General features: G+C 37.5%; 1 protein-coding gene across 1 annotated transcript; it reads right to left on the bottom strand.

Annotated features, from left to right (window-relative positions):
- Positions 1–709: 709 nt before the first annotated feature.
- Positions 710–6,373, bottom strand: LOC113046728 (homeobox protein Hox-B4a). Its single transcript, XM_026207653.1, has 2 exons — positions 3,432–6,373; positions 710–2,414 (listed from the first exon to the last, which is right to left on the bottom strand). Exons 1-2 carry the CDS (start codon positions 3,853–3,855, stop codon positions 2,098–2,100), a joined length of 741 nt encoding a protein of 246 aa, XP_026063438.1. The 5' UTR covers positions 3,856–6,373; the 3' UTR covers positions 710–2,097.
- Positions 6,374–13,362: the final 6,989 nt, after the last annotated feature.

Raw genomic sequence — 13,362 nt, 5'->3', positions numbered from 1 at the left:
GGTGCCACGGAATGCGAGAAGACCAATTTAAGGCCATACTTTTGTGTAAAGTTCAACGCCAGCAAACGGAATGTTATTTTCTCCGGCTCTATATTTTCAATACCTGCTCTGAGAAAAGAAAATGAAAATTAATACAAGGGCTGCGCCTTCCAAAAGAAGCCATTTGTCTTCTTGATTATCTATTTGGTTGTCAGGGTTTGAGCTATGGCACCGACCCGCTCCTTTGTAATATAAAAAACACACAGCTTGCGCTGGCAAACAGTCGCGAAACTGTTGTGCAAGAATTACACTCATTAAAGCATTAAAAGCCCACGAGCCGAGAAACTATTTAACTTCTGCTTTTTTTTCGAACATGGATCCATATTTTTAGGCGCATTCATGGCATCGTTGAGCAGAGGGTTTGTGCACCGTTAAATTAAGGAGAGACGAGACAGAAAGGAAGGGTTTTGTGATTTAGAATAAGATTACAAGGCGTAATGTACCAGGATTACTCGCAATGCAGCGATATAAATCACTGGAGAGATATGCAGTGATGTTCAAGACAGGCGAGTGCTACAAGCCTAACGAAAATCCGCAGTGGCAAGCCAAATTCAATTAAATTGTGTTTTTTAACAAAACAGAGGACGATAGTATCCACCCATACAAGAAATATGTATTTAAAATAAGCATATCTAGCTTTAAGATCCACAAGAAGACATGACACATGAAGAAAGATTATACTTTTCCGCCATTTATTAAATTTCTAGAGCTATTTACATGTAACAAAGGTAAACAGTGAAAGGTAAAAGCAGAAAGAAGACCAAATACAAACATGTAAGAGGAGAAATTTACAATTCATCAGCGAGAAAACTGATCTTTGGAATGTAAAAATTATATAATAATAATAATAATAATAATAATATAAAATGAATACAATTCAGAGAGAAAGAAAGAAAGAAAGAAAGAAAGAAAGAAAGAAAGAAAGAAAGAAAGAAAGAAAGAAAGAAAGAAATGTTGTATGTGCACGTCTATGTACCATAAAGCAAAACAAGGTTGGTAGTGACATAATAAAGAATAAACGAAAATATAGTGTATTTACTCATGCAATATACGCACCTTTCTCTATACACCCTGGCCACATTTAACTTAAATTTCTTTTCAACTTACAAATGCTGATATTAGCTATTGCAGATATTTGCCATTAAGTCCAAAGAACTTAAACTTATCACTTCATAAAACAAGACCAAAGAATAAAAAACAAAAATACAATTGAGGTAATTCAAATAGTACTTAGCAGTGCTCTCATTAAAATGCTTTGCGTTGTACCGGTTTTGGTTATGCATATCTAGCCGTCCAGCTTCATTGAACTTTTATATTATATTTAATATGAATAACAACTAATAAGTAATTTGCTGTTCTTAAACTGAAATGCGCTAAACAGGCGAGGCAAACCAGTCCCTGTATTTTAAATGAGCGACAAATGGACCACACGCACAATAAACCCTGTCCCATTGGCATTGCATTCGAAATGCAAATAGCAAATGCAAAATAACCTAATTGCTACAAAATACAAAACTTCATATCAGTTGAAAAACACTCGGCTAGTTATTTTAAGCCAGGGGAATAAAGGGAGTTAGAAAAGGCTTCTTGACAAAACAGAGCGACTCATTTATTAAGCACAACGCTAGACGTCGAGGTAATGGGCAGGCCTACGGTTCATCCTTTGTACCACAGAGTAAACATGACAAATGGGGCCGAGTTTGGCGTGATTAAAGATGAAACACGGATCCATCTTCACCAAGTCTGAAAACTATCTGCCGCCTTCTGTGCTTATGGAAGGGGCGAGTGAGCAGGAGAGGCGTGGGGGGATAAAAATGGGAACCAGACTGGGAAGGCAACCCATCTATAGTAGCGTTTGAGTTCGAGTCTTCACCCATTTTTAGTGTTGATAAAAGATGAACAATTTCTTTGCTCCTTTCCCCCACATCTTCCTCCTATTGAATCCCTGTAATTAGAGTGCAGGGGAGAGTTGGGAGACACAACGCGGGTAAAATCCACGTTCTACACTCCAGAAAATTAGATTTTATAATTGTACGTGTTTTGGGCAACAGTGGAGGGCTATAGACTTGGCGGAGGTCCGCTTGCTCGGTTCTGATTGCTTCCCAGTGTCGGGCCGCTGCTTGAATTGCTGTTGGCAGAGCTGCTGCGTATTTTGGTGTTGGGAAGCTTATGGTCCTTCTTCCACTTCATGCGCCGGTTTTGAAACCAAATCTTAATCTGTCGTTCGGATAGGCATAGTGTGTGTGCAATCTCCACCCTCCGTCTGCGAGTCAGATAGCGGTTGTAATGGAACTCTTTCTCTAATTCCAAGACTTGCTGCCGCGTGTAGGCTGTGCGTGAGCGCTTGGGTTCACCCCCTGAGTAGTTTGGGCTCACTGTTGGGATACAGAGAGCGACAAGTTACAAAAGAGTATAACACAATCACACACAGCCACACACAAACACATACACACGTACGTAGATATGTACACTCCAGTTCATGAACAATCAGATGCACACACGCTATAATAATAGCCTATAATGAAATAAATTTATTTAAACATTAAACAAATTATATGTCTATCTCGTATTTGCAAGTATACAATGTGACTGTTTAAAGGTTCGGTTATGCAAAAATGGTAAACAAAACAAAAAAAGTGGCCATTGTCTAAGACAAGCAATGGCGTATTGTCGGGACAGTGACACTGTTTTCCAGAATGCATTGCTCAGAATAAATCAGTAATGGCAGCACAAGATAAAACAATAGGGATATACGATTTTTTAAATAATGATTCATTAAAAAACTACATATTCAGCAGTTCACTACGAGGGCACAGCATAATCTAGTTGGCTATGAGCGACTAATGTTAAGCCGTGATTTTACAAACACGGAGTTTGCCCCCTTTTCAGTGCACACCACGGCAGCGCAATGAATAAAAGCACTAATTATCGCGGAATAATAGTTTATAAAAGAGTCCGACTGTTTGTATTGCCAATACTGTTTTATTATCGTCCTCATAGCTATTATTATTTTTTAGCACCCATAAAACTTTTTTTTATTAACGATAGTTAAGTGACAGTGTAAAGTACACATTGATCCGTCCAGTCACTTAAAATCAAATTACTAAAACATAAAACTTAACTTATGGATTACATGAGAACTCATAAACCTCTTCTCGGGAAGAAATTAGAACTAGAAAGTTGCATAGACCCCGACAGAGCTTAAAGAAGGAGTGCAATAAAAATTTATGGAGGGCGTAATTATATTGCCCTGCAAACAGACGATCGTAAATCTCGACCAAGGACAACTTCATAAGGGGAGCAATAGATTTAACGCCGGACATTAGGCTTTCTAAAGTGGCTGAGCTGTCTGCGCACGGAAACACTAGTAAGAGAAGTTTAGCTGCACTTACCGATGTTTACGTGGACTTTCTTCATCCAGGGGTATACCACGGGATCTTTTCTTGAAGTGACCGTTGAAGTGTTTTGGCTAGTGGGAGTCTGACCGCAGGCAGGCGGAGGGCTCGGAGTTACCGAGTCGCAGTGATGGCTTGGTTCAGGGAGAGGGGTCGAGAGTGCGGTTGTGGGTAGAACGTGAACTCGCGGAGAGATGACCGCGGCAGGCTGCCCCGTACCCTGGCACGATGAGTAGGGTGGGTCGGCGCAGCCCGACCGCTGGTGGTAGATCGACTCATGCTGGAACGAGGGGTCTTGCCTCTGGGCGCTGTAGTAGTCCGGAGAATGACTGGGTAGGTAGTCGCTCTGGGAATATTCCTCGCATGGTGGAAACTTGGGGTCCACATAGTTAGAGTTGATCAAATAGGAACTCATGGCCATTAATTTCTTTGAATTGCACACAAAATATACTAAAATTTATATGTATCCCTTTACTCGTTTTCCTGTTTGGTAGAACCCTCCTACTTTCTGTCAAGTGAACAAAGTTAAGGGTCCATGTGACATCGTCAGCCAATGGCGTGGATCTTCGCGATTCCCGGATAAGGAAATGGGATTAGTCAGTTTAGACCGCGCTCATCGACTCATTTCGGAACAGTCCAAAATTCCATACTTTCTCAGGCGTTCCTATGCGCTTGATGAGATAGTGAGTAAATCAAAACAATAACAAGCGAAAGCAGACACGGCGAAAAGGCATGCTGGATTCTAGCAGCCCCACAGAAAGTCACGCCCCCAGTCCCTCTCAGTTCATCTGCACATTGAGAACATGACTACACCTCTTCAAAGAGCCGTTTCAGATTTGGAGAAACAGAAATCCTGCTTAATTTTGGCCAGTGTTCCTGAAAAGCGGTACCAGGGGAAAGTGATGCAAGAAGCTCTCCTTTGGCCAAGCTCTTAAATGCACTCGCTAATAAGCCGAGAGAATGGTCGTGGCGTGAGCAGCGTGTCAGAGATGAATCTGGGCTTGTTTAAGATCGATAGAAAATTCATCAACTAATTCAGGTTACAAAGCCTCCTAAATCACAAAGGAGACCTTCTGCATTTAAACGGTGTCTGCCGTCATTCTCCTCCAAACAGCGCGTTTATCCTCTGTGCCAAATCTACACACACTGAATAGTAATATATGTGCTCAATTCACCATTAACACCAGCAACACATATTTCTCGATGTTTACTGATAATAATGATTAAAAATCACCGCATTCAGATAATCATTCATCAGTGCAAGTCTGTAGGCCTACAGATTATTATTATTATTATTTTGCTCATTTCGAATTATCTTTCTATTTTCAAATTCTTGAAAAGTCTCAGGAAATATTTGTGACATCATGAGCGCCCTTCGGTTCTACAACACAATTTACAGAAGAAGAAAAAAATTGTTGTTGAAAAAAAAAAAAAAAAACTTTCGTTCTTGCTGAAGTATTCCACTACCAAACAGTCATTAAAATCAAACCGACAGTTATTTTGTCATCTTCTTAGCCCGTTGAAGTTGAAATGTACATCAACTACATACTCCCCTAGATACGAATTTGTGACTGTGCGTCTGTTTACACAAATCCGGATCTACAGGGTATATATAGATGACAGGTATCTTCTTGGCAGGTATTGAGAGAGCCTGCTCACCTTGACAGTGCCTTCCCAGTGTCAAGTGTTGCACCTGGAACAGTTTGCCTCCAAGGATATCAGCAATCTGTCTCTCCGCTTAATGGATCGGTGCTTCCTTTATAAACTTTGCTAATGGTTTGTGGTAAACACTGGAGTTTTTCTCGTGCATTTCTCCCTCTACATTGAAACTAAACACACAACCTCAGAGAGGGAAATGGAATTTTCCTACCCTTGAACTCAAACTCTTCGTCTCTTCCGTTGTATACTGAACGGTCGAAGCACACACCTTTGTCTTCTTGATGTGCTCATTTTTGTTAAAACGTTTAAAATCCGAAAGAAAAAAAAAATAGATTGTCGTTGGAAATTAATAAAACATACAATTACAGACTAAGACTTATACAACTATACAACATTTATTCACGCCACACATGATTTTTTAAATAATTAATTAATGTCTAACATACAACGCGCGCACAGGCCATCAAGTAAATGCGACCTCGACAGATCTCAACAAAGGTCAAAGAAAGCTGAAGCAGCCACCGGAATAAAACATGTGGGTTTTATGGCAGGTCACCTCTGTTTGTTGCCGGCAAACACCAGTCAAACGGCGAATAAATAGCGAGGTGAGAGGGTATAAAACAATAAAATATGCACATAGGGCAATACCAATAGTTCTCTAACCCCCTGACACCAAGCAAACATTTTATGGCTCCTTAAACAAGCGTTTCTCTCGCCACACACTCGGTCACTCATTTCATGAAAAACGTTCGGAAATAAAGAACTTCTAATTCATTCTAAGGAGTTTCTCTTTGTTTTAGGGATGCACCGATATTCCAAGGCTGTTTTTTAGATGTACAGAAAAGGTAAGATTTCCTTATTTAATTCTACAGTAGAAGTAAGGAAAATGGGGAAATTGGGAAAAATATTTTTTTCCTTTAATTTTTCGATACTGCAGTTTACTTGCTATTAAAAATCATCGACCTTATACGAATACAGCAGCAAGGAGTATGTTACGTCAGTAAATCTACACAAAAATGAGGGATAAACATACAATACATAATGCTCCGTCTCCCACATTTCATACCTTAACGAAAAGAAAGCTGTACTACAAGCAAATTACTAGAGTTACTAATCTAATAAAAAAGTTCACTAGACCAACATCGTAAAATTAATATTGTGTCCAACGAAATTGTCGTTGCGTACCTAAATATTTCAAATAAACAAGCACCATTTCACGATTACTCGTAATATTCGCTATAATTTTCCATCAAACACTAAAACAATGTCAAACAGCTAACAGTTTAAATGAATATTTTCGATTTGTATGATATGTACATTTAAAATATTGATTCAGTAATTTTAAAAAAATATGAATTATTTTTGGATTGTGTGTGTATGCATAATTATATATATATATATATATATATATATATATATATATATATATATATATATATATATATATATAGTTTGCTAATTTAAATCTGGAGGGTTTCTGGAGGACCTTTGTTCTTCTGCGGCACGGGCAAAAAATGTAGGCTACTGAAGACTATAAAGTGACTCCAGAGTATAAACGAATGAAATGTTTCAAAACTTGTATCAATATAATATCGAATAGTATCGAAATATTCTCAAACGACTGAAAATCTTTTTCATTCACTGAGCAGTTTGAATCTGTATTAAAATAATAAATAATTGTATCATATCAAAGAAATCTGTAGCACCCCTAGCGTTTGGCAGTCAAAGCTCTGGCAATTTTTCAAATGGGCCTCTGCCATTTTCAGTCCTTTTTTCAATTTGCCTGACTCTTTTCTTCTCTCTCAATTCATTTTGAGTTCTGCTTGGTAATAATCGTGCCGACCTCCTCGCAATGAAGCACGTTAGTATCCATGTCCGAGTGGAAAACATGAAAACGGCTAATAATTTAATGATTAGACGGCTCAGCTTTTACTTCGCATGTAACATATATAGCCTACCTTATTTCACATTTTATCGATGCAAATTTAAAAGCAAAGGAGAAAGTTCAGCCTTGGTGTCCACTCTAACCCTTTCACCCCCTGAAGTCCCCGACCTCGCCTTCACCCCCGTGAGCCATCTCCTTCTAAAAGCCATGGGGACCTCGAGCCATCTGCCTCATTATGGGGTTAATGTGTACACCGACAGGCATTCAAAGCCGCGGCTCAGAGACTATAGCCAAGGTAAATATTCACCATATAAAACCCACACACGCAACAGTGCAACTCCGTGGGGCTTGAATTCAAAGTCATAACTCCGTTATGATAGGAGGGGGGACCCGTACTCTCGCCACAGTGTGCGCGAGCACGTGGTCCACCCAAGCAAACACCTGCAGAAGAGAACGCGGCAATATGCAAATCAAGCGCCTTTTTCTTTACTTACTTTTTTGACTCTGAGCGTTGCACCTCTCATTTCGGTATGGTCTCTCGCCCATATCTTCACTCCTTTGCCGTGCACAGTCTTTGCAAGAGGTTGTCGCCTCTCCAAAGCCCTTCTTTTCGTTTCAACCGTTCCTGTGAGTCCCTCCATCTGAACCCCCCACCCTCCCACCCTCACTCCTTTCTCCAAAGCCACAGGTTTAGCCCGTGACCTCGCCGTGATACCTTTGTGTGCTCCGCTCCCTCTCATTTCCGTGGGTCCCCCGAACTCCTCTTTAACATCAAGCGACGATAACAGAGATGTGGACATTAAAACATCCATGAAAACATTCAACCGACTCAAGAGCTCAGAAAAAGCAGCAATAAGAAAGAAAAGAAAAAGCACCAAGCCACCAACTTCGACAGCAGGAGTAATCGTGCCTTATTTTTTTCGTTTTGACGCTTTTTGTTGCTGGCAACAACAAGGGGCTTTCCCCACACAACGCAGCCTTCTCTGTCCCAAAACCACTAAAAATTAAATGCACGTAAGCCTAGAGCCGCTGTGAGCTCTACAATACCACTGGGCGATATAAGGCATTTTGTTGTGGACTCTCAAGTTTTCATATTAATCTTGCACTTTGGCAGTCTTTGTTAAACAGCGAGGCGTGTCACGAGTCCCAGTACATTTTAATATTTGTTAGACGCGCTGACCTCCGGTTCACCCCTTCTCTGGGTCTCTCCCACTCTTAAGTTCTATAGTAATGCATGCATAGTTTGCTCGCACATATTGAATTGTGCCCAGGTCATTACTTTGAAGAAAAATGGCTCGAGAAAGGGGTCATTCAAAAAGGCTTTATATCCCACAAATCAGTTCAACCAGAGCAATTCTTTATTTGTTGTATTCAGAACCCTAAAGGAGATGTTCAGCGTGTATCTAAAAGTCCAGATGATAAAAACGAATGTTTATTATACACACACAGCTAAATATTCGTTTAGAAACGAGAATTACATCTATGCAATTTAGAATATGTTAAAAGTTCCTTAATTCGTTAACTAAAAATATCCTAATAAAAAAATTAAAAAAATTGTACGAAAAGTTAAAACACGTTGTGTTGATCTGCTTCAAAGGGTAACGACAAGTGCCTCCTCGAAAAAACGAGCAACCTTTTTTTAAAAAAAAATCATGTAGGATAAATCATTTATGTATATATTTGTTTAGAATTATATTTAAATAGATTTATAAAGCGCTAGATTTTGAAACACGGAAACTGCTAAGGGGCGATAACAACAATTACTATATATATATATATATGTATATATATATATATATATATATATATATATATATATATATATATATATATATATATATATATATATATATATATATATATAATGAGGGTAAAACACTGCCCAGCAACGGCACATGCTAGGATGGAATGGAAATTAATTCAGTGAACTCTTGCTGAACTCCAAATGGGACGAGTTTTCTAATATAATTATTCACCACTTACGTACGTTGTTTCTGAGAAAACCAAGTCGTTCAGCCTCACATCATCCTGACGCACCACCATTAGACCAAATGTTCGTGCCTAAAAATTTATATTCATGGCCAAATTATCAATTGCCCAGTTTCTCAGCGCTTTTTCAACATATTCCGAACACGCCTTTAAAATCAGTATTCAGTTTCTGAAATAAAAAATTAAAACTAGACCTTATCCCAACGTCACAATCTTTTCGCCTTGTAAAATGTAAGGATTTAAACATGTAAATACCATATATATATATATATTATTTACATGTTTAAATCTTTACATATTATATACGATTTATTTAGTTTTTCTTACTTTTAGTTTTTGTTGCTAAATTATTCTTGACGATCGGTGGATTATGTTATATAGGCCTATGAGTTGAGTTACTATATTTGAATTTCATAAGAAAGGGAAATGTGCTTAAGCAAATTTCCTTTGTTTATTCACAACTTGTCTACATTTTAAACATGTAAACAAAATACCGCAGGTGGTCTTCCGTTTCGAACAAGGAGAATGTGATAAACAAACAAAAACGGGGAATACAATTGGCCTTGTAACAAAATAAAAGTTATGGCGCCGCTGAACTAATTGTGTTCTTTTCGAAATCGGAAAAAGAGAATATTTGATTTGCATGGCTTTGAGCACGCATTCAGCGCACTCAAAATCACAAGCTCACTCACGAACAGTAAGCTTGTTATTTTAATTACAAATTGCATAAATATAAGTTTCTTATTTCTCACATTCACGTGAATATTATGACATAAAAATGTAAACCTCGTCAGAAACCGTGTCCAAGCTTTATGTGTAGAGTTAAAATAATTATTTTATAAAAAAATTATATTTATATTAAATTTATATTTGGACTTAAAATATTAGAAAAGTGATAAAGTATAGAGTAAATAATTAAATAATATGTTTTTAATAATGTATTTTAAACAAGACATTGTTGTATTTTTGACAGGTAGGCTAACGATTAATGATTTTTTTTTCGAGTCACGTTTCTAACGTAGGCTACACGAATAAATCAATCTGTTATATTTGCCTTTGACTGCCTCATTTCTATTTGTCTAATAAACAAGCTGCCTTCTTACTAAATACATGTACGCAATATAATAAAATGAATCTATGAATAAGCTACATTTTATAAAAGGTTTGCAGAGCAACATCAGATCTTTTGATGCCCTAACCTCAAGAATCGATTGTCTTTTTTTTCTCCCCAGCACACCCTTTCGCGGGAATGTGCTTTGTTACAAAGCCGGTCTTCTCAGCTCTGCTCTTTCTGTCATTTTTCTAATCTTTTCAAAAGAGACAGTCTGAAACCCCTCACTCCCTCTCCTTCTTCTTCTCCTACTTTGCCATTGACATCCAGCGATTGGTCAAGCGCAGTGAGTCGGCAGCCAACGACCGAGTCACGCACTACGTAAACTTTTGACCCCTGAACTTTTTGACCTCGCCAAATCTCGCGCCACTTCTAACGAGACTACGTTCACCTTCTCTCGCTCCTTTTGGATTAAACGTAGACAGAGAGAGAAGGGAGAACGAGACAATCTAGTGCCTGAGCAATAGCTTGATGCTTCCTGATTTACGACAAAAGCATTGAACTAGGCTGCCTCACAGTGTAAGTTTCTATTGGCAAAATGCTTAAAAGTGTTAGTTAGCACATTTCACATCACTCAAAAACTCTAAATCTGTCGGATGGAATTTAGGAACGTTTTCAGTGTTTATAATTAAAAGCGCGTATTTCTAAATGTTTCAAAAGCTTTAGAACAGGGCGACAAGAAGCACCCCAAAGCCCCAGACATCATGATCTTGGTCTAAAGCGGGCTCTGCTGGTGACGAAGGAGAGTTACAGCTGAGAAAAAACGAACTTGTGCATAACGTCTAGAGGAGAAAGTATATCATACGCATTTTTATTTATATAAAACAAACGGTTTATATGCTAACTTTCACATAAGACACGTAAATAGGCTATATATTTTCTCTAGCTGATCATTTAAATAAAATGCGGGAAAGTAAAATATATTATTTGATTTATTTGCCATTAATATTTCTTTACATTTAATTTAAATATTTTAAATATAGTTTAAAAATAATAAAATTATCATAATCACTTTAGGTATGTTTTCAAGTTTAATTCGAACTATTCCCCAATTCAATTTTCTTTCTAGGCTAATACAATTACCAAATATTGAGATTATTATTGCAAATAGCTATATTAACAATAATACATTTGTTGTTCGTTGTGTAATTTTATGTTTAAATTATCATAGTCTAATTTTGATTTATGCATATGTAAAACATTTGAACAAAATAAGCAGGGTCTTTTTTAACCTTATAACGAGACGGTTTAACTGTTTGTGTAAATTAATGCTTTTTTATTATATATAGTTAATTCATAATTAAACAGCCTAAATATTTGCAGAATTTGTAGTATCTAATCAGGTATTTTGTATTATCGAATTCGGTCTTAAACGGGTAATATGAATAATCAAGCTGTGGCTTAGTGGTTGCCCGGATATGGCGAGCGGGCGACGCAAGTTCAAATTCTGCTTGTATCATCTGCCAGTCCTATTCGCCCTTGCTTTTCCTCTTTTCTGAATTTCATAAAGTGTCAAGAAAGCCAGCAGAACATGCAGAAAACACCACACTAAATTGTAGGAATTTTAATTTTTATTATTATATTTTTTTTTTGGTCTATGCTTTAATTTGAAAACTTTAAACTTATGTAAAAAAAAAAATATGAAACAATTATATAAAACTGTATTAAAAAAATGTTTAGGCAAACATCACTTAATTTAGCTTTATGGACTAGTTGTATTGTTTTGCGCTTGTGCCTTCGCAGCAGTGCCCGTCTGCTGACCCCTGGATGATCCCGTCCCTATGCATTATGGATGAGATATGCTTATCAATATGCAAAACGCGTAAATCTAAAAATGGCTATTTAAACGTTCGAAATTGCTGCGTCTACATGATAGAGGCGTCATGGAAATCAATGTAGAAATTGATCTTTGGTTGTTACCAGATGCTCAATGGACATAGAATGCTGGATACTTTGTATTGAAAAGTTCTGTTAAATAATTTCTGTAAACCTCGTTACATCAATAAAAAGTACAGTTATACCAAAATAGTCGCACGTCTATGGGCTAACTTTCACAGACCACATTCAGAGACTCTAGTCTTTGATCCCCTGAGTTTGTGTCAAAACGTATCACACACACCCTGCAAATATTTCTCTGACGCACAAACACACCTAGAATTAACGCCCAGTCGCCTTAGCGACTCACAGTACATATAAACACTAAAAGGAAATTGCTATTCCTCATTTTGCATTGTTTTGTATTTGCATTGTATGCTATAAGTATGGCCCTCGATTGTGGTTGTATGGACGCCTGTCTTTTTAAGTGGTTTTCTAGAGGAATGCGCACTTTTTTTTCTTTTTTTTTTTTTACGGAGGCCAGAGCCCTCCCCACTCATATCATTAAAAAGGAAGCTGGTGAAAAATGAAACGGTAGCCCTCGACTCATGCTCGCGACCACAATTTCGCCTTCCTGTTTACGGCCTGAAACTTCCTAACTCTGTTGCTCGGACATACCCACACACGCATACACACACAAACTCTCCTTTACTCTCTCTTGTGTGCGCGCTCTCTCTCCCTCCTGCTTCTTCTTTCTCACACGCAGAAATGCCAAATGGAGGGCTATAAAATCTGTAACACTCATTGAAAGTAGGCTGTAAAACACCCTGAAAGCTTAACATTTATTATGTTGGAGGGAATGTTTATGTTAAATGCAGAGGAGCAGCAAAGAACCAAACAAGTATTTGATAAAGAAAATAAGCATACGGTATTTAATTTTCGATTAATTTACAAAGTGTTTTTTAATTAAGTTAAAGGTCCCTCAAGCCGGTCCCAAAAATCAATGTCCAACATATTGTGTTACTTATACATAGGCTACATGCTCTCTTTTTTAGTTTTTATGATATGCAATTTAAATATGCAATTTAGATGGTAGTTTTAATAGCTTAAGTATCACTTGTGTTAATTTCCATTGAATTATTAGATTATTAAAGATTATTAATATTAGGAACTGTTCAACCGTTTTAAAATTAGTGTTTTGCATTATTATGCTTTGAGCCTAGTCAAGTTACACGCTCTAACTGTAGTGACGGCGAAGTTTGGTAGTTTGATTTACTGGACATGACAATTAACAACAGAAAAAAAGTATTAGTTTCACTTTTGTGGATAAAATAAATAAAAAATATATCAAGAGGTCTCTCGCGCTGCCTTGAGTGTAATATAAGCCAATGATATGCTCAAACTGTATACTTGAGTTGAACTCGAACTGACCTTCGGCGATAATAGTGCTCTGACAGAACAATCAAAAA

Source organism: Carassius auratus, chromosome 28 (assembly GCF_003368295.1).
Source record: "Carassius auratus strain Wakin chromosome 28, ASM336829v1, whole genome shotgun sequence".
Lineage (NCBI taxonomy): Eukaryota > Metazoa > Chordata > Actinopteri > Cypriniformes > Cyprinidae > Carassius > Carassius auratus.
Note: the sequence above shows the minus strand (reverse complement) of the source record. Positions and strands in the feature narration are given on the sequence as shown.